The 22,473-nt window shown below is 39.5% G+C and overlaps 1 protein-coding gene across 2 annotated transcripts in view; it reads left to right on the forward strand.

The window, feature by feature from the left end:
• TBC1D9B (TBC1 domain family member 9B) overlaps positions 1-22,473 on the forward strand; it is a 39,391-nt gene that overhangs the window by 11,684 nt on the left and 5,234 nt on the right. The window contains exons 7-20 of one of the 2 annotated variants that reach the window (XM_060765419.2): positions 1,124-1,336; positions 3,467-3,628; positions 4,726-4,876; positions 5,219-5,433; positions 5,936-6,053; positions 8,161-8,446; positions 10,636-10,765; positions 11,354-11,452; positions 12,396-12,464; positions 15,606-15,843; positions 16,893-16,958; positions 17,541-17,612; positions 18,189-18,239; positions 22,351-22,404. In XM_060765419.2, coding sequence (XP_060621402.2) covers positions 1,124-1,336; positions 3,467-3,628; positions 4,726-4,876; positions 5,219-5,433; positions 5,936-6,053; positions 8,161-8,446; positions 10,636-10,765; positions 11,354-11,452; positions 12,396-12,464; positions 15,606-15,843; positions 16,893-16,958; positions 17,541-17,612; positions 18,189-18,239; positions 22,351-22,404 — 1,924 coding nt within the window. The remainder of the gene's footprint in view (positions 1-1,123; positions 1,337-3,466; positions 3,629-4,725; positions 4,877-5,218; positions 5,434-5,935; positions 6,054-8,160; positions 8,447-10,635; positions 10,766-11,353; positions 11,453-12,395; positions 12,465-15,605; positions 15,844-16,892; positions 16,959-17,540; positions 17,613-18,188; positions 18,240-22,350; positions 22,405-22,473) is intronic. The other variant, XM_067463674.1, reaches the window with a different exon arrangement.

The raw sequence follows: 22,473 nt of genomic DNA on the forward strand, positions 1-22,473 counted from the left end.
TTTATTAGCCTCTAGGCCAGTGGTTCTCAACCTGGGGTCCCCAGATGTTTTTGGCCCACAACTCCCAGAAATCCCAGCCAGTTTACCAGCTGTTAGGGTTTCTGGGAGTTGAAGGCCAAAAACATCCGGGGACCCAAGGTTGAGAACCACTGCTCTAGGCAGTCTTAGTTTTCAGGGAATCTTTGGAAGATGTATTATTTGGATTCTCCATTGGCTATTTTTTTTAGTTTTAATTAGATATAATTTAACTTTGTGGTTAACTATTTAGTAGTTGAATCTTCTTCATGAGGGATGGGCAACTGTAGCCCTACAAATATTTTTGACCTACAACTCCCCATCAGCTGTAGAAAACATACTAAATGGTCAGGGATTAATCAAGTTCCAAAACTGTAGCCTCAGTGGTGCAATGGGTTAAACCTCTGTGCTGGCAGGACTGGTAACTGACAGGTTGGTGGTTCAAATCCGAGGAGTGGGGTGAACTCCCGTCTTTCAGCTCTAACGTCCCATGCAGGGACATGAGAGAAGCCCCCCACACAGATATAAAACATAAAACACCCGGGCATCTCCTGGGCATCATCCTTGCAGATGGCCAATTCTCTCACATCAGAAGCAACTTGCAGTTTCTCAAGTCACTCCTAACATGAAAAGAATGTCCAAAATGGGGGAGGACATACTTAGTGACCCCATTATAGTGCCATTGAACTTTTCTTTAGGGGAGAGAAGTAATGCTCTATTCTCAGTCAGAAGAAGCAAACTAATGGAAATGGCAGGTAATTTCACCTTGCAATACTGTTACATATCCTGCTTTTGCCATAGTCAAAGGGGCAAACCACTTCAGCATTAGAACTAAGATGATCTGATATAGAACATTGAAAATCTTTGAGAGATGTGGTGTTTAAAGGAATATTGGCTTTAATTTAGGTTTGTTTATTTTTACAAAACCTGACATTTTTCTCCCAGGAGAAAAATAATGTCTGCAGGTATGTCTCAGAGACTCTAAGCACCATATATTTTGAGGGAAAAACTTACCAAGGGTGTTGATTATTTCTTCACAATGAGTTACTGAACACTTTAATTTTTGATGAGCCTGGTAAATCTACTATATTCTGTGTGTATTTTCTAGGTCACAATTGTTGAGAAAGCTGATAGTTCCAGTGTCTTGCCCAGCCCACTCTCCATCAGCACCAAAAGTAAAATGACTTTCCTTTTTGCTAATCTGAAAGACCGAGACTTCCTGGTACAGAGAATCTCTGACTTCCTACAGAAAACCCCTTCGAAGCAGCCCTGTAGCAATGACAGAGGATGGAAGAAAAACTTGGGTGATCATGGTCATGAGGTACTAGAAATGAGTCATGGGAAGGTAGAGTTCGCATTCCATAATGTGTTTTTAATATGTGGTCCCCATTTGGTTCTTTGCATCTTTTTTCAAAGCTGGATGCCAAATTCAGGGGCTTCATTTGCTTCCAGCAAGATGCACTGGAAAAATGACTTTTGATTTGTTCAGTTTTCTGTAAAATACTTGGACATTTCTGTATCTTAACTCAGATTTTACTTATTTTCTTAACCCTGAAAGATAGGTTGAAGATTATTTATTTTATCCTAAGAGTAGCTCTTACCAGAAAGAGAGAATGGTACATTACACCTAACAACATACTAATTCAAGAGGAAACTTGTTAGATAGCTTTCGCTCCCTAGATTCCAAAACACATGATTTGCAAGTGGAATCATAGAGTTGGAAGAGACCCCAAGATTCATCCAGTCCAACCCCCTGCCATGCAGGAACACCCAGTCAAAGCCTTCCTGACCAATGGCCATCCAGCCTCTGCTTAAAAACTTCCAAAGAAGGACAGTCCACAACGCACCAAGACTGTTTATACAAAAGGTCCTAGGTTTAGTGCTTGTCCTTTCAAGTTTTTAAAAGTAGCAACATTTTTCTTTGGGTCTCAGACCCAAAGAAGCAGAATAGACCATACTGGGCTACATGGATGAGTAACCACATATAATGCAGTGTCTGTGCAGGGAAGAAGACACACACCATTGCTTGTGTGCCGTGAGTATTCTTTTGTTGTGCATGCACAAATCGGACAGCTGGTTAGTGACAACTTGTGAATCTCCACGAATGGAAGAGAAGGTGCAACTGACGCAATTGTTCTGTGCTGCGTGCAGAGTGTACCCTTCTTTTACATTTTGTTCTTGAACTTCTTGAGGTCACTGTGGTTGTATCTCACTGGAGTTCTGTGTCTGAGCTGCTATTTGCTCAAAGCCATACAATGACTGCCCTTCACAGAATATTTTGTTTATAATCACAGATACATAGTGCTGCCCTGATGTTAAGGCAATTCAAATTAGGAAGCACTGTCTGTCTGAAATGCTGAATAAGGGGGGAAATTGCTGAGATTAAATTCTCTGACTAAGGGAAGTTTATAACTGGTGATTTCCACATGAGATAATAAGCTAATTATTCACTGTCACTCTGCTTATTAGTAATTATCCAAATTATAGCAGAAAGAGGGCACAGATAACAAACAGTGCCATGGGATGGCTTTGGAGGTGGACAAATAAAGAAGATGAATGTAAACAAAAATAAGTAGATAAGAAAACAAGAATTTCAAATTGAGGGAATTTATAATGGAGAATGTCCCAAATAATTAGAGAGAATTTAGTAGATTTAGAGGAGAAAGAAAGGCAGCCTATTGAAAATTCTAGTAAGTATTTTGGTTCCTTCTATCTACTCAGTGCTGCTTCACAAAATACCTGTATGCAAACAATGTTCTATAGATGTGGCAGATGAATATCTACAAACTCAGACTTTAGGTGGATGTACCCATTGAGTAAGGGGGCCGCGGTGGCATAGTGGTTTAAACGCTAAGCTGTAAAACTTGCTGATCAGAAGGTTGGTGGTTCAAATCCGCGGACGGGATGAGCTCCCATTGTGAGGCCCAGCTTCTGCCAACCTAGCAGTTCGAAAACATGCAAATGTGAGTTGATCAGTAGGTACCGCTTCTGCAGGAAGGTAATGATGCTCCATGCAGTCATACTGGCCACATGAACTTGGAGGCATCTAGGGACAATGCCAGCTCTTCAGTTTAGAAATGGAGGTGAGCACCACCCCCAGAGTCAGACACAATTAGACTTAATGTCAGGGGAAACCTTTACCTTTACCCATTGAGTAGCTCGGTCCATAGTGAATGGGGAACTGGTGTTTTGAAGTAGACTGAGTGGTTTTGATGCTGCTGATGACATACTCCTCTTAGGTAGGCACCTTAGCATGCTTCCATGGACAAAGGCTTAATGGAAATGCACTTAAATGAGGAAGAAAAAGAAGTTAATGCTGCTTTTCTCCATAATATCCCTTCAATGGAAAGCCTTCACGGAGGAGCTTTTGGTCCCACTAAGTGCTCTTTAGGTTGGACTGGGAGCCTGCTTGTGCTTTCACGATTTTCAGTGTATGCATTTGTTTTATTAGGAAATTCCAGAGCTGTCTCCCAGCACTCCACCTGCAGTGAGTCCTGCCTCCCCTCTCAACAATCAGCTGGCCAATTTTTGCAAAGACAAGGTCCCAACAGCATCACAGGGGTTGCTCAAACTCTTTGGGACCAATTCTGAGGAGCCCCTCAGATCAAAGGGGGTAAGACCAGTTCTTTATCATTGGGGATGGTAAGGGTTTTGTTTGTAGAACTATAAGGAACAATACAAACCATGTATCATAAAATAAATTAGCCCCATTGGGGTAATGGGTTAAACTCTTGTACTAGCCAAACTGCTGACCAAAAGGTCGGTGGTTCGAATCCTGGGAGTGGGGTGAGTTGCCGTCTTACAGCTCCAGCTTTCCAGCAGGGACATGAGTAAAACATCCGGGAGTACCCTGGACAACATCCTTGCAGATGGCCAATTCTCTTACACCAGAAGCGACTTGTCATTTCTCAAGTCGATCCTGACACGAAATAAAAAAAAATACAACTTTGTACATTTAAGTCAGAAAATATTTTAAAACATATTAACTTAGAAATTAAATACTTGGCTGTTTTCTCCTCCCCTGAAATCTACATAGATGGCTGAACTTTACCTCTGATGGTAAATTTGAAAGTGCCTTGATTGCCTCTGACTGTGCCCTGGAAATCTAGACCAATATATTGATTGTAATAGTTCATGAAGAGGCTTTTCAGGACATCAGCAGCCTGAATATGACTTAAAAGCCAATTGCTACATTTGGTTCTTTCTGTTTGTGTTCCATTACAAGATCTTCAGTGAATTTAATCTAAGATATAATGTACAAACTTATGCTGTAACAGCAGGCCTGCTTAAAAGTAAAGCTACCGAATTTGCCTCAGAAAGCATCTCTTCACTAAACCTTTTGGTATATAAATGCTTGTCTGAGACAGAAGCACAGTAATAATCTATTGTCAAATTCTTTGAAATATAAATGGAAACCAACCTCACTTTGGTGAATTTACATTCAGCCAGGCTTGACAATTTGGGAAACACGAATGCCCTTCACACCTTATTTCCAATCATTGTTCTGTTCGTTCAAAACGAGGCTATTTGATACCGTGTTTTAGATTTACACATTTCTGTTTCAATATCTTTCCAAGTTAGTTACTGTAAGAGATCAATGTCCATAGATTATTTATAAAGTGAAGGAGGCTGGAAACGAGTAGGAATGAAAATGCAGGGTTGAGGTGAACAGACGTTTCTAGTAACGTGATCCCACAAATTCCTCTGAAGGCAAAGGAGACAATGAAAGAGGAGTCGTGGAACATACATTTCTTTGAATATGGAAGAGGGATGTGCATGTACCGCACAGCCAAGACCCGCGAACTGGTCTTGAAAGGAATCCCAGATAACCTTCGTGGAGAACTGTGGCTCCTCTTCTCAGGTAAGTAAACCTGCTAGTTTTTCATTTAATAACTGTAGCCTACTTTCACCATTAAGATGGAAGTGCTCCCCCCACAACTAACTGATTGTCTGTAACACCTTTCACTGGTAACATTCCTTAGTCCTACACCAATTATAGAATCCTATCTTCTATATTTTTCCTCTGATGTTTGAAAAAAGGACAAATTGTATTTGTTGAAAGATCACTTCTAAATATATGATTCTTATTGTATTATTAAGTCACACATTTAGTCTTGGGCATGAAGCACCTTAGAATAGCTGGGAAAGTCATGAGTGTTATAGATAAGATGACCAGATGCGTTTTGGGGAATTTTTGCTGCAGGAGCCTGGAATGAGATGAGTACTCACCCTGGGTACTATGCAGACTTGGTGGAACAGTCCTTGGGAAAGTATAGTCTTGCCACAGAGGAAATCGAAAGGGACCTGCATCGTTCAATGCCAGAGCATCCTGCCTTTCAGAATGAACTGGGTATTGCTGCGCTTCGAAGGGTACTAACAGCATATGCTTTTCGGAACCCCACCATTGGCTACTGCCAGGTAAGAGAACGGTAATTGAAGACTGCTTCAGAGTTGGATGTCACCACTCATCACACTTTACAGCATGTTGGGGTCTAGGTCTCATGCCAGTAGGAATGTTTTTCCTGGGTGGAGACTCCTCCTTGACTCTAAAAGCCTTGTGCTGATAAGATGCAAAATTTTATTCTGTCATTATTCATTTGTTTCATACTTTAGAGGAAAGGAAATAGATGGGAAAGAAGATAATGATGAGTAAGAGAGAAGAATAAAAGCATGATAACTGAAGTCATCTCTTTTCATTTTTCCATATCTATGATTTCCTAGTTTCTTATCAAAGCACAATATCAGCTGCCTGAATCCAAGAATGTAGTTCTGAGCTGTCATATCCTTTCTTCTAAATGTCTAATTTGTGATTTGTGCCTGAAGTTCTAAAACTAAATCGCAGTATATGATTTCCTCCCTTAATACATTTCTTATGTACTATTAATGTATGTACATGTTATCCATGTGTCTCTGCTCTCAGGCTATGAACATTGTGACATCGGTACTGCTTCTGTACTGTAATGAGGAAGAAGCATTCTGGCTCCTTGTTGCTCTGTGTGAAAGGATGCTGCCAGATTATTATAACACCAGAGTTGTTGGTAAGTCTTCCAGGTAATGTTTAAAGATAACATTTGTTAGAATCAAAGTAGCTTGACGTAAAGAAGTTTGGTTTTGAATAACTGTATGGTTCAGGTAGGTTATGCTTAGAATTTAGAGATGCTAGATTAAAAACATTGGTCTCATAAAATCACTGTAGTTTTTCTTAAAATAAATTGGATGACATCAGATAAGCTGTTTAATCTAAACTCATCTCTTGCCTCTAATGCAGGGGCATCTCTCAGTGGATGCATTCCTGATTGATATCTCTCTAGATATTGCTTTAAAGGACAGCTCCTAGAACCTTCCTATTAAGCCTATTAATTGCTGGATTTTTTTCATGTGATAGACTGCTGCTTATTTTTTACTTCAGCCTACACTTCCCTTTTTTAGTTTTAGACTCATTACATTTAATCTGGTCCTTAGTTGATAGAATAAGAAAGGATATCATAGAATCATAGAGTTGGAAGAGACCTCATGGGCCATTCAGTCCAACCTTCCAAGAAGCAGGAAAATTGCATTCAAAACACCCCTGACAGATGGCCATCCAGCCTCTGCTTAAAAGCCTTCAAAGAAGGAGCCTCCACCACAGTCCAGAGCAGAGAGTTCCACTGCTGAACAGCTCTCCCAGTCAGGAAGTTCTTCCTAATGTTCAGGTGGAATCTCCTTTCCTGTAGTTTGAAACCATTGTTCCACGTCCTAGTCTCCAGGGCAGCAGAAAACAAGCCTGCTCCCTCCTCTCTATGACTTCCTAGATAGATAGATATACTCAAGTCACATGGCCATCATGTCTCCTCCTTCTCTTCTGTAGGCTAAACATGCCCAGCTCTTTAAGCCGCTTCTCATAGGGCTTGTTCTCCAGATCCTGCTCGGGACACATTCCAGCATGTCAACATCTCCCTTAAATGGTGGTGCCCAGAATTGGACACAATGTGATTCCAGATGTGGTCTAAGACAGAATAGAGGGGTAGCATGACTTCCCTGGATCTACACCAGGCATCCTCAAACTGCGCCCCTCCAGCTGTTTGGGCCTCCAACTCCCAGAAGCCCTAACGAGCTTGTTCAATTGTCAGGAATTCTGGGAGATTAAAGCCCAAACACTGGAGGGCTGCAGCTTGAGGATGCCTGCTCTAGACACTATACTCCTAATTATGCAGGCCAAAATCCCATTGGCTTTTTAGCTGCTGCATGACATTGTTGGCTCATGTTTAACTTGTTGTCTACGAGCACTCCAAGATCTTTCCTTTCTGAAATCATTCCAGTATTCTCCCTCTCTCTCCCCCCCATATATATATATATATATATATATATATATATATATATATATTCTCTAGTTCAATATATTCAGTTGCCTCTGAGCAATTCAGTTCCTTATGTCTCCTTTTGAATTTTGTAGGATCTTCCTCAAACAAAACTTATGGTTTTAACTAGCACTGATCAGAACATTAATATTCTGAGTTTGAAAATGGTACTAGTTCCTCAAAAGTAATGTAAAACTAGGATCATGAATGACTGATTGCCAAAAATGATTTAAGTTAGCAAGAACTACAGGAATAATTCAGTTGCACTGGTGGAGTGTAGAAAGTGGATCAGTGTTTAAAGACATTGAACATATATTTGACAGAACAAGATCTTTACAAAGTATTAAGATATGGACTGGAGTGGTAATATTACTGGAGTATAAGAAATTTAAACTGAGCATTAAATCCCTATAATTCTTTACCTCAGTTGATGAATTGAACTGCCTAAATGTATAGGAACATGTTACTGAATCTAAAGTTGTGGGGGTTTTTTAGCAATCTAATTAAAGAAAATTGGAAGTATAAGCATGAGTTTGCACACAATTTTACACGCTCCTATCTAGTAATGGCTACCAGGGGATGATTCCTCATGATGAATGTAGCAGAGCTTTCACATTAAATGTCATCACTTCCTCGGTCCCAGCACATATTAATGAGGCCATGTCTCAACAGTCTTTATGTGCAAATCAGGTGGTGAATATACTACATGGGATGTGAGTTTTTAACTCAAATGTATTTTTCACTGGTGTTACCTGAAGCCTGCACCTCCACATGAATTTTTCACTACCCCCTATCTCGTCCCATCCAGGTGCATTGGTAGACCAGGGCATCTTTGAGGAGCTAACACGAGACTGCCTTCCCCAGCTGTCTGAAAAGATGCAGGATCTGGGAGTCATTTCTAGTATATCCCTCTCTTGGTTCCTCACCCTCTTTCTCAGCGTCATGCCTTTTGAAAGTGCTGTGGTCATAGTTGACTGCTTCTTCTATGAAGGCATCAAAGTCATCCTGCAAGTATCACTGGCCATCCTGGATGCCAACATGGATAAGTTGTTAAACTGCTGTGATGAAGGCGAGGCCATGACTGTCTTGGGCAGGTAGCTTTGTTTTTGTTTTGTAATTAAATGAACAAACGGGATTGGTAAATATCCTGATTGTATTCATTCTTCATTCTCAAGTGACTGAAAGCTGATTAGTATCAGTTATAGTTCCACAATAAACTAGTTACATTGCAAGCTAATAAGAATCAGTATGTTTAAAATCAGCTGCTGTAGACACTGTGATATGGAGTATGCTCGCAGATCTTGTAAATCGCCCTGAGTCCCGCTTGGGGAGAGAGGGCGGGTTATAAATAATGTTTTATTATTATTACTAGCTTGGATATCCAGCATTGCCCAGGTTATTTGAAAAAGTCAGGGTTTTTTAATTGTACAAAATGCATCAGGTTGTGGGTGAACTGCAACTGACATCATGCCAGGTAACCCTGAAAAACCCCATCAGTGCTTAAAGTTTGTTATGTTGAGCAAGTTTGCTCTATATGCATCATCGGTGGGGTTCAGCGTGCTCCCTTGCTGTAAGGTAAACTACAACTCCCACAATGGTGAGTCAGTCCCCTCAAACCCCTCCAGTAGGTTGAGTTAGTCATGGGGGTTCTGTGTGCCAAGTTTGGTCCAAGTCCATCATCGATAGAGGTCACAGTTTCCCTGGTTGTGGGTGAACTACAACTCCCAGAAAGGAAGGTCAGTTCCCCCCAAACCCCTCCAATAATCAAATTTCTGCATATCAGGTATGTGTGCCAAGTTTGGTCGAGATCCATCAGTGTTTGGGTTCACAGTGCTCTCTGTATGTAGGTGAACTACAACTCCCCCAAATCAAGGTAAATTTCCCCCAAAGACCTCCAGTATTTTTTGCTGGTCATAGGGGCTCTGTGTACCAATTTGGTCCAATTCCATCTTTGGTAAAGTTCAGAGTGTTCATTGATTGTGGGTGAACTATAAATCCCAGTACCTACAACTCCAAGATGTCAAAGCCAATTCCCCTCAAAACAAACCAGTATTCCAATTTGGGCATATTGGGTATGCATGCCAAGTTTGGTCCAGATCCGTCATTGTTTGGATTCATAGTGTGCTCTGGATATAGGGGAACTACAACTCCTCTTAATCTTTCCAAAGACCTCCAGTATTTTTTGTTTGTCATGGGGGTTTTGTGTGCCAAGTTAGTTCTAGGTCCATCATTGGTGGAGTTCAGAGTGCTCTTACATTACAGATGAACTATACATCACAGGACCTACAACTCCTATAAATCATGGTGAATTCTCCCCAAACCTCTCTAGTATGTTTACTTGCTGATCAAATCCTGTTTGCTGTGTGCCATAGAAAAAATAGAAAATGGTTAAGGGAGAGGCAGTGGGTGGGGCCATGAAAATTCCATAACAATGGAGAGAGTAGGAAAAACTGGAATGTCTGTGGTGGAGGAAACACATGAAATCTAGGATAAAATTGTCCCCATATTAAAAGCCTTCACTGGTGGGCCGTATGGAGTTTGTGGAGGACATTGGCAGGGCTCTTGTACATGTTCATGGCACTCACTATAACCTGCAACGTCATTGGAGAGAGGGCCATTGGTGTCTCCTGAGTAGTGGGAGCTATAGCTGTTTGTGGAGGCAGGAGCTTGTCTGTGTAAATGTGCATTCCAGCCACACACATGCATACATGTTTATTGTGTGTATAGATTATTATTAAAGCCTAGAAGACTTTCGTTCTGAAATCTAGAATCTCTTTGACCAAAAAATCAAATTTGTGGTATTCTGAATTATCCAGTTCCAGCTCTTCTGCAATAAAAATATGCCCTGAAAATCCAATTTCTATGAGGTAGACTAGTGAATTCCCTTTGTCCCTTCCATTGATTTGATTTGATCAATAGTGTTTTATAGTAATTTCGGGGTTTGCCTAGGGTTTTGGGCTGAAAAAGACGAGCAGGATCCGTGTAGAATAAATATTAAAAGTTTGTTTTTCTCAGTTTGATCAGAAACTCAAATGTTTAGCTGTACTTAAACCAATTTAATTTGTTTTTGTAAACTGATTTGTTATAGTGCGTATAGTCCCATCTGATTTTCTGAAAATCAAAACTCATAATGTTTGTGTTACAAAAGAAATAACATGATTGCATTCATGAGTATCATACTATCGGTGGCAATAAATTATTCAGAATATTTTAGTTTCTTTACCATGATCTTCTGATTATATGCTAATTCTAAGTTCTGTTTTGTCTTCTGATTTTTTTGTAGGTACCTGGACAATGTAATTAATCGACAGAGTGTTTCCCCACCCATTCCTCATCTCCATGCCTTATTGACTAGTGGGGATGATCCACCTGTGAAAATCGATATCTTTGAACTTATTAAAACAGCCTATGAGGTCAAGACCTATTACATCTTTTTGATCCTATTTTTTTTCTAATTTAATTACTTACTGGTGCTGTATTTCTTATTATAACAAGCCTCTATCTTATTTATAAACACATCACATGTATTGATTCATGAGTTGGGGTCTTTCAGTTAAGCGTAGAAATGATTCTGCCCTGTAACATATCACATTTCTCTTCCACTTCACTTCTTTTAAAGCTTCTTATTCAGTCTTGTTCTTAACTTCCTAAAATGTACACATTAAAATGCTCATGACATCAAGCAAAACCTTTGTGTATTACACATGTTTAACGTTCAGATGGTGAATTGTCTTATTGCTGCTAAGTTACAGGTCAGAATAATTTCTGTGCTTATTTGAAATCACAGAAGAGCCCAGTTCCTGAATCAATACATTTGGTGTGTATTTTCTGCACCCTATTTTTCCCCTGGAGTCTGTGGGTGTATGGCTTCCAAACACTTGTCTCATCCCTCATAATACCACTTTTTAGTGAATTCTTTGCAAACTTTGGGTGTTTCTTCAAATGCATGGCATTCTCCTGCATCATGAATTATGAATCTAGCCTTTTTTTTCTTATTATAGAAATTTGGCCATTTGAAAGCAGATGAGATTGAGCAGATGCGATTTAAGCAGAGACTGAAAGTAATCCATTCTTTGGAGGATACAGCAAAGAGAAGTGTGGTATGTGGCACTCAGTTCTTAAAATGACCGTGAAGTTCTTGATCTCACTGTGCTACTCTTTACCTGTACTGCATCCTTGAAGTTGTAATGAACAAAATGGTCTAAATAGGTTAAGAACTAAGTCATGTCTTCTTGAATGATATTGTGCTAAAAGAGTGCTGCTTTGTGGCAAAAACTAGGTTGAGGGAATTGAGAACGTGTGAGATAGTCCTGGAATGCAGTGCTGCAGCTGAACAGCTGCTGTGTATTTGTCTTCAAATATTAATGAGTTGGGGTGGAAAAGTTGTGGTTTTTATTAAGCCTTAAGAGGCCCTTGGTTTGCCCTCCCCTTCCCCATCAGGGGTGTGGCAACAGAAGAGGCTGACCTTTCTCCTCCGTCAAGCTGTCCTGCTGCAGAGTCTCAAGGGAAGAGTAGCTTTCACGTCTTCTTGCCGCTGCTTTTCTCTGTTGTTTGTGCCATTGTGGTGTCTCTTCCCTCCAGATAGCATCAGATGTCTCCAGCCAATGTTTCTTATGCCCTTGTAGATGGTTAGACAATGAGGGGATTGAAGAGATAAAAGCTGAAAGGAAGAAGAAGTTGACACATTTCCTCTTCCCACTTCCAATTACAGCACACTGAGAGCAGGAAATGCATTTAATGTTTTTTTACCAGTTTTTTCTCTCGCATATCCGCTGAGTTCAAAGGAATAGAGCTATTCTTCTCTAGCTGTCATTGGGGGTTTTTTGCATCTTCCTGTCTTAGCGATCAATAACTCCCAAATGCAGACTTTAGTATTCTGCTCAAAATCATTACATACTGCTTCCTTTCTCCGGTCAAATCCCCCAACTTTGAAAGTCATGTTGTCCTGCTTTGTAAAATACATCTTCCTGTTTTACTGAGTTTAACTTTTCCAGTTTTGTAGCTAATAAAATTAAGATGGATTTGTTTTCTGTATCCCTAAAGGTCCGAGCCATATCTGGTGACATTAGCTTTTCTATGCAGGAATTGGAAGACCTCTATGTAGTGTTTAAGGTAGGAGCCCTTTATATATTCTTCTTTATTATTACTAGCAGCTTTCATTATTCCAGTTTTGGAACCGCCTCCATCCTGTTACCTTGCCAAGTCCAAGCCTGAATTTCTATTTAGTAATGTATCTGACATTGTCAGGCCAGGTCTCTTAGGCCTGACTTTTGAAGCTCTGGAGTAATAAGGAGTTTGCTCTGCATTAGAATGAGGTTAGAAAAAGACCCGAGTGCCATCTGGTCCTAACCTAGGTACTTAGGAACACATAACTGAAGATTTCCAACAGAGGAGAGCCCAACATTCTCCAAGTCATTTTGCTACTTTCAGAAACTGCTCTTTTTTTCAGGAAGTTATTTCTAATGTTCTTCTTTTTCCTACAAGTGAATCCATGGGTTTGTGTTATAGTCTCTGGAGCAGCAAGAGACAAACCTTCTCCGTTTTCATATCAATGGTTCTCAAACATATGTCCACATTTTTTGCACTTCAGTTTCCAGAATTCCTGACCATTAGCGAAGATGGATGGAGTTTCTGGAAGTTGAAGTACCAAACACCTAGAAGACCAAAGTTTGAAATCCTCTGTTCTATATGACATTCCATCAGATATTTAAAGGTAGCTGTTATGTTACCTCTCATCAAGCTAAACATACATAATTCCATGAAGTATTCCCCATAAGGTTTGGTTTCCAGACCTTTTGCCATCTTGTTTCCCCTCCTCCGAATATATTTCAGCTTGTCAAGTCAGGACACAATATTCCAAGTGAGGCTTGACTAAAGCAGAATTGAAGGGGGCTATTGCTTCCTTTGATTTGAATACTGCACATCTGTTTAGGCAGACTCTCTGGGATGAAGACGAATGCTTAGGGTTTGTTCCCTCAACCAAGCCAACAGTAGCATTGTGTAGCCCACTTTTTGGCAGATTGTCTGGCAGTGCTTGATTTTGTAAAATCTATGCGGAGTTTTAATAATCACAGCATTCCTTTCTAAATTCCCACAGATTGACTGATCTGCTCTAGAAACCTTTCCAGTTATTAATATCAAGCTGACAAAAGAATAAAATAAATATTTATTTTTATTTACTGGTTTTATTTTTTAATTGATTTAATATACCTTTTGCTTTGTTTTGAATTTGCACTGCATCTACAGAGTTTTAGTCTTAAGAAAGCAACAATGGCCAGCATCCTATATTTCTGACTTAGTTATGAATGTGTAACCAAGTATTACTTCCTGGCCTAACCCCCCCCCCCCCCCCCAAATGTACATTAAAAGCCAGCAGCTGCTCAAAACAATGGAGGTCTATTCTGCCGGTGATTGAGGTGCAAAAGTATGACATTTCCAGCCTTTTCCCGCCAGTGCTGGAGCAATCAGACCCAGGCTCCTGTCTTGTTGCACTACAGATCCCTGGCAGCCAGTGGCTGGAAAGATCCCAGATCACCATCAGAACAGACCTCTGTCACTCGGAGTGGTTCCCTAGAGTTTAAGGTAGAATTCAAAGGACATTTACAATCATGGCAATAGCATTATAATTGAATATGGAGCAGTTACACACTTGTAACTTTAAATTATGAATTTGTAGCTACAATACAGAATGCCAGCCAATGTTTGTTTTATTTCTGTCTTGTATTTGGATATGAGCAAATGTGAGAAAGTGAGTAATTTTGTAAACAAACAGTTCTCCAAAAGAAAGCCTTTGAAACCAAGAGTGTCAGTGAAGCCAGCACTATCCTTCTTATTAACGGAAAATTATTCTAATGAAGGCTTTGCATGCACAGAAGAAAGCTTCTACTAAGACTGAACTAATTTTAAAATGTTTTTTGGGTTAATCTGATATGGAATGTTCCCCCAAAATCGCAATGCCACTTCTAAGAGACTGAAGGCCAAATTTTCTAAATTATTTTAGTGAAGAGGAATTTAATGAGTAGCAGTAGTCGCTTTTGGTCTATCTCTTTTTTTTTCTTGCGGTGCTATAAAAAGAACTCCACATGGATTGATGGCACTTCCTTCTCTTTCCTTTAGCTTTAAAGGAAACATCAGCCCTGATGTCACAGCAGCGTGGTTTGAGAAGTATTTTGAGAAGGAAATATGGTGTCAGCTTTGGCATAATGTTGAAAGTTGAAAGCAATAAGGGAAAAAAGAGCTGCCATCGCTATGATCACAGCCGCCACAGCAAGCAGTGTTTTAAAAGTCAAAATTGTCCCCTTTACTATCAGTTTTTAAATTCTGTTATACCTCCCACTCCAAAACAAATGAAACAGACACTCTTGAAATGATCCATAATGGCAGTGGCACTTTGGAAAGACCAGCTCAGTGTCAGCCTGGTTTCTACGTGTCGAATGTCTAGTTGAACGAGGAGCCACAGATACTGCATGTGCAGTTCCCCTTCCTGATCAAGCAGCCCAGACTGTTCAGACAGACCCATCTTCAAAAACCAGGAATCCTGTTTATCAGCAGTTGATGAGCAATGGATGGGTTTAGTGCACAACAGCCAGCACTCTCTTTAGACAGCTGAGCAATAAGATTACTGCTTTTGAAGCAAGAGGGTGGAATGGAGAGCGTTGAACCAAGACTAATAGGGTGTTTTAAAGAAATATACCTTCCAGTTGAATGAATCCCTTGGTATAAAGCAGTCCAAAGTAATTTAGCAATTTGCAGCATAGGGCCTAACTTGTTTACTCAGAAATACCTTCCACTGATTCTTGTGGGATGTATTCCCTGATAAACATCCTTTGGATTGCAACATCAGAGCTGTTTTGTAGTTTGTATCCTAATACTCGGTTCCTGTTTTTCAGCTGCAGAAGATGGCGGCTGCAGCAATTTCAGCTCCAGTCTTTCAAATTGTCAGGAAACTAAATGTATTGATTCAACTCGAAGTAATTGCAGAGTATTCGTTTCTGGCATCTGTACTACTTTTTGCCAATATTCTTTTGTAACAAATTACTTTTGATATATTTTCTTTTTTTCCATGTTACAAACTTGATTGCAGACCATGGCTAAGCCTGAAAAAAGAATAAATACATCAGCAAACCAGCAAACACCATAAGGAGCCCATTGTTGTTCAGTTCACAATTGCTGTAGCTTGCCAGTAATAGGTTTCAAGGATGAAGGTTTGAAAATGTTATTCTTTACTGACCTTGTTGCCCTTTTTTTCCACAGGCGAAACACCTAATGAGTTGTTATTGGGGAAATCGCACAGCAGCTGCCCCCCGAGATCAGAGCCTTCCCTACCTGGAGCAGTACCGCATCAACATAGAGCAATTCAAAGAATTATTTGCTTCTCTTACTCCTTGGTATTGCGGTCTCCACACACCAGTGCTAGCAGAAAGGATGTTTCGGCTCTTGGATGAAAACAAGGATGCACTCATCAACTTCAAAGAGTTTGCAACAGGAATGAGTAGGTCTTTTTTTTTCCTTCCTCAAATAAATATTTTAATATTTAAAGGAGAAATTATTGCCCTTTTTCTTCTCCAGTGCACTGCTCAGTAGTTGAGCAAATGAGTGTTTCATGTTAGAATGACGTTTTCAGAAGTAGTTTGTGGTCAAAATGCTGCTTCTCCCATGGTATGAGCAAAGCCATGAATGGTTAGTCAAAGCTGCTTATGGTTTCTAAATGATTGTGTGTATACGTGTACCTTCATGCTGTCCATTGACATACAGCCTGCTAAGAAATTCACGATATTTTCTTAGCCAAGGAATACTCAGAGATGGTTTTGCCAGTTCTGTCCTCTCAAATATAGCCTGCAGCACCTAGTATTTGTTGGCCATCTCCAGTCCAAGCACTAATTAGAGTTTACCCAGCTTAGTTTCCAGAATCAGAGCAGGATCTAGTGCAGGCCTGCACAACCTGTGGCCCTCCAGGTATTTTGGACTTCAGCTCCCCCAGAATTCCTGACCATTGGACAACTGGCTAGGGCTTTTGGGACTTGGAGTCACAAACACCTGGAGGGCCACAGGTTGTGCAGACCTGATTTAGTGTCTTTAGGTCAGGCATGGGCAAACTTCAGCCCTCCAGGTATTTTGGACTTTAACTCTCACATTTCCTAACAGCCAGTAGGGATTGTGGGAGGATGCTTGCTTTAGGGGATTTAGGCGTCTAACCAATCGCACCAAAACTCACATTTGATAAATCCAAGCTGGAACCAGTGATGTCTTGTATAAACCCTGTGCTTTTAGCGGGTTCATTGGCCTACATTTGCTTTCTTCCTTAGTTCCTTTTGTCTGAAATTTGAATAGTGATCTGACTGACTGGGTTGTTGTGAAATAATAATAATAATAATAATGCACTTTGTCCTGCTATACATGAATTAAGTATAGAGATGGGGAAAGCCTCCCTTGCTAAATATCTTCTGTCTTTATCAAATCCAAGAATCCAGCCAGGATAAAAAGATGGAAATCTTGCCAGCATTCCTAATGCTAAGTGTCACTTTTCTCTTCTCTTAATAGGTGGAATGTATCATGGTGATCTGACTGAGAAGCTAAAACTCCTTTACAAATTACATCTACCTCCAGGTGATTTAGTTTAAAAAAAAAACGCAAATGATGGTAGTGTAGATATCTATTAAGTTTCTTTCAAATACCATGGGAAAGGGGTATTTTTAATGTTCTGTAGCCGGTGAGCCATTATTTACACATATTACTGATCGGGGATGGAGAATGTGTGACCTTTCAGATGTTTTAGGACAGCAGCTTTATTTCTCACATTGACTATGCCAGCTAAGGCTGGTGGGAACTGAAATCCAACAATATCTGAAAGCCAAAACTTGTCTAGGCTCATTTATTGAATGGTGTACAATAATTTGTTGCCCATTGCCTTTTAATTTTATTTTTAAAACTCTGTTTATTGAAAGCTTTTGACTCATTTTTGTCATTGTGACCATCCCTGAATCTATTTTGGTGTGGCAGCCCTAACTCGTTGCAGGCTCCCAGGTGTTTTTGACTATTGCTGCCATCAGCCCCCAACCACATAAACTAATTGTATTAAATGTTGTAAGTTGTAATGCCAAGCCTTTGGAGGACACCAGGTTTGAGAAGTCAGAGACAGGGCCATGACCTCATTTTTTATTATTATTATTATTTTGTCTCTCTGTCCAGCTCTGAACTCAGAAGAAGCAGAGTCTGCTCTTGAGGCTGCAAGTTTCTTCACGGAGGATAATGCTACAGAAGGTAATGGTGATGGGTCAGCATTTCACTGAGAAGGAACACTTCAGATATTTGGGGCCACTCTGGAACATTTTCTTGGTTATCCCTTCGCAGAGGTCACCCACAGTGCAGAATTATAGCAGTTTGACGCCACTTTAACTGCCATAGCTCCATCCCGCTGGAACCATGGGATTTGCAGATCCTGTGGCACCAGAACTCTCTGGCAATATAAAAGTAAAGATCTCAAAAATTACAAATCCCATAGTTCTATAGCATTGAGCGATGCCAGTTAATGTAGTCTCAAACTGTAATAATTCTGCAGTGTGGATACAACCTATGGAGAGTAGTGTCTCAGAAATGCTCCTACCTCTGTTGTGAACTGTAGAAGCATTGAGGGACTGGCACCAAAAAGGCTTAGAATGCTTGTCCTTGTTAGGCTGATTTCCTTTCCCAGGGCCTGTGCACCACTGATCTTGTGTCTCCCAATTCATTTCTGTTGCTCTGTATATTGGCACACTTTCACATTCTGTCTTGAATTTCTCCCCGGCTCTCAAAGCCTCTCTCTCGTCCTTTCTCTCTCTTTTCTCTTTGCTTCTCTAGTATCTCCCTTTGTCTCAGAACTGGATCTCTTCCTGCATTGTGACACTCAAGGTTAGTTTGAATGCCTGCACAAAAACGGGCCACCTTTAATGCACTAAAAGCAGCTGTCTGGCAAATGTACTGAAATGAACCTGTCATACTGCTTCTCAGCGTGGTAACAGTGGCATATCTGCTAGGCAGATTTTTTTTCTCTTTATTATCAATTCTAGATAGTTTCATTTAAAATTCAGTTATTATTATTTTGATTATATTCATTTTATATGCACTAGATGACCAGAAAGGGGCACATTTTTTAATAATGAAAATGGAATTAGATTTCATTCCATTAAACAGTGCTTTCTAATTGGCACTGAAGCAAAGCCAACTGTCAAGCTTCACAAGCTAATTTATAAAATGAACCAAGCACAAACCCATCCTTTCCCAATATTTGTATTCAGCATATATTAATAGCCATACTTTTCTGTCGAGTCAAGTATATGCAATGTTCAGGTTCAGGTGTTGTATTAGTTGGTTGCAATAAATACAGGTGGTTTTGTGATACCTCAGAGACTGACAAATCTGACAAATCTTTGACATTCTACATTATTATGGGTTGCATTGAGAGCAGAGTTTATGACAAATAAAACTTGTTAATTTTAAAATTGCCATATGTTTTAAATGTATTCCTTTTCTATAGTAAAACCACTTGCCCCTCCAGCGGAGTATCTCTCTCTATGTTGACTATAGTTTAGAGCAGATCTTTTGTTCAACATTTTAGGGAGTTTATTAAATACCCGTGTATATTCTAGTATAAACTGACCCAAATATAAGTTGAGGCACTAATTTTACCCAAAAAACCCTGGGAAAACATATCGACTGATGTGTAAGTCAAGGGTGGGAAATGCAGCAGCTACTGGTAAATTTCAAAATAAAAATAAATACCAATAAAATGACATTAATTGAGGCATCAGTAGGTTAAGTATTTTTGAATATTTACATAAGACTGTAATTTAGGATAACTGTTCAACTCTGATTAAACCATTATTCTAACCTTCAATGTAAATGTGCTTACGTATCCTTCCAATAATAATATTCAATTCAAGGTGCTGGTGTTGGCCTACAAAGCCCTAAACGGTTCCGGCCCAAAATACCTGTCTGACCGCATCTCGGCCTATGAGCCCACGAGGACTTTGAGATCGTCTGGGGAGGCCCTTCTCTCGATCCCACCTGCCTCACAGGCACGCCTGGTGGGGACGAGGGATAGGGCCTTCTCGGTGGTGGCCCCCCGGCTGTGGAACACCCTCCCTGTAGACATCAGACAGGCGCCCTCCCTTATGACATTCCGCAAGAGACTAAAGACATGGTTGTTTGAGAAGTCGTTTGATTAAGTGCTACAACAATTGGCAATGACGATTGGAACGGAACATGGATAACGAGATTGGACTGTGATTCTATGATGAGACGTCGCGAATGATTTAGTGTAATTGTATTATTGATAGTGATGTTGTTATTGTTGTTTGTGATATTGCCTATATTGTAATTTGTTTTTTATATGTTGTACACCGCCATGAGTCGCCCTAGGGCTGAGAACGACGGTCTACAAGTGCAGTAAATAAATAAATAAATAATAGAGTAAAATAATAAATATAATAATAATAATAATAATAATAGAGTAAAATATTGGAAATGTTATAATAATAGTAGTAATAGAGTAAAATAATAAATGATAATAAAAATAATAAATAGAGTAAAAATAAATGTAATAATAATAGAGTAAAATAATAAATGTAATAAAATAATAATGGAGTAAAATAATGTAAATGTACTAATAATAATAAGAAATAGAGTAAAATAATAAATGTAATAATAATAATAACAGCAACAGCAGAGTAAAATAATAAATAATCTTGCCTCAAATATAAGCCGGGGGGGGGGGGGGGGGGGGGGCTTTTTCAGCCTTAAAAAAAGGACTGAAAAACTCAGCTTATATTCAAGTATATACGGTGCTTCTTCTCTGACCTCTGCCATTTCTCTGAGTTTGTACTGGAGTGCTGAGAAAGTAGGATGTCCACTTCCAGCATCCAGAGTCTCCTTTACAGATGACCTAATTGGGTATTTTGATGTTATATTATTGTTGCATGTCTTTTGGTTAAAAGGAGGAGTGTCTGAGTGGCCATCCTGGTATTATTTCTATAGTTTGCAAAAGAGTCACATAAATATGCAAATAGATTAATAAGTAGTAAATTGGGAGTGTTCATTTTTAATATTTATTTATTTATTTGCTGTATTTGTATTCCGCTTTTCTCAACCCAGATCAACTCAAAGTGGCCTTACAACAGGCAGCAATTTGATTCCAAACATACATGTATCAATACACAATTACAATTAAAACCAAACATTGAATATTTCATGTGAGCTAAATGAGAATATGTATTTGGGGGTTTTATGTCAGCAACAGCGCTCTATGCAGTCATGCCGGCCACATGACCTTGGAGGTGTCTACGGACAACGCTGGCTCTTCGGCTTAGAAATGGAGATGAGCACCACACCCCAGAGTCAGACATGACTGGACTTAATGTCAGGGGACTACCTTTACCTTTACCTTATGTCAGTAAACCTAAGTTAGCCTTGTATTACATTCACAAGTTAAGGTACTCATTCTGATCCCTGCTGCTGATAGAAACTTTTATTCTGAGTTCTCAACCATAACTTGCTCCTTTTGTTTGGATGCTAGTCATATCCCACACTTTCATTCTAGTTTGGGGTGTTATTTTATATTCTGTATCAAAGATTTAGCAATACTGCAGTGTCTTCTTCACTTTTTATTTTGAAAATATTTTATTAATATTTCCAGACATGTAAAACAAAACAATAACAGTGTAAAACACAAGAGAAAGTGAGAAAAAATAGAGCAAAAGAGAGAATATTGGACAATTATTTGCATTTTGATTTAAATTACTAATAGTTACATCCTAGTTTTTGATGGGATTTCTTTTCTTGCAGTTTGAATCCATTGCTTCATGTTCTGGTCTGTAGGTGCAGAAAGCAAGTTTCCTCTATATGACATCTTTTCAGATATTCAAATATGGCTGTAATGCCCCCTTCAACTTTCTCTTCTCCAAGCTAAATATACCCAGCTCCCTAGGATGCTTCTCATAGGGCATGACTTCCAGTTTGATATATTTAACCAGAGAAATCAATCAATTTTTAATTCCCATGCTTGGTTTTTTGCCAAACCCCTTCTCTTGCATCCCTTGAACATGGATCAGGAAGCCACATAAAAAGGGCTCTTTCCATTGAAAAACCTCCCCTGTCAACCATGGCTTTTTGGTCATTTTCCTCTCATTTCAAAGACCCAATCAGCCATAGAACATCAACATTTTCTTCCCAGATAATCAGATCTGCTTCCACTGTCTATGTTGTTTCTTATTCACTGATGCAGACAGTGCTCTGGTCAAATAAATCATCATCTTGATTGGATTGCCAGCTTCCATGCTCCTCGGCATCTTCTCAGTCATGTCATTTATTTACAGTTCATTGTATTGTTTGTTTTGTTCACGCAAAGGCTTCTGCCTCCCAAGTCTCCTCTTCTTCCCCTCCCTCTTCATTACAGAATAAAAACTAGGATATATGAAAATATATATGCAAATTAGAATTCACTGACATTTCACCCTTCAGCAGTTTGGTTTTCCCCCCATTACATTAGACAGGCACATTGATTATTTGAATAATAATTTGATTACTCTATACCATTCTTCCCTGTGTGATCACGCAGTCTCTCTTGTTTTAAATGATTTTAAAAGGTTTCAGTGAAATTAATTCAGTTAAACTTATCTGCAGTTTCCTTTGTGAAAGCAAATTAGAATCATTTTCATAAGCTCTGAAAACCTCTTTCTGAGACTGAAGACAGAGAGTTAGTGATATCACCAGTTTCTAACCCATCAGCACTCTATCACCTTCTTACAAGATAAACATGTCCAGCTGGTTTTCCCAAAGCTTAAGCTACAAGGTTGTATAGCTAAACAAAACATGATGTGTTGCATCTTGTTAGCTTACTGAGCAACTTATGAATACACCCTTTGATTTGTTACATCAGTATCAACTGTAGGAGGAAAAACACTTTGTGGCCTCTGCTTCATGTGTTATATTTAAATTATTTCCTGCTTTACATCTGTTTTCGTAGAAGCATCTCTACAGGAAGACAAAGCACCAAGGGAAGGGAATTCCAAACAGCAAGGTAATAAAGCTTTATTAGTCCTGTGCTCCTATGTCTAATGAATATTCCTCCTTCCAGAATTGCACCCTA

Source organism: Anolis sagrei, chromosome 2, assembly GCF_037176765.1.
Source record: "Anolis sagrei isolate rAnoSag1 chromosome 2, rAnoSag1.mat, whole genome shotgun sequence".
In the NCBI taxonomy this organism is placed as follows: Eukaryota; Metazoa; Chordata; class Lepidosauria; order Squamata; family Dactyloidae; genus Anolis; species Anolis sagrei.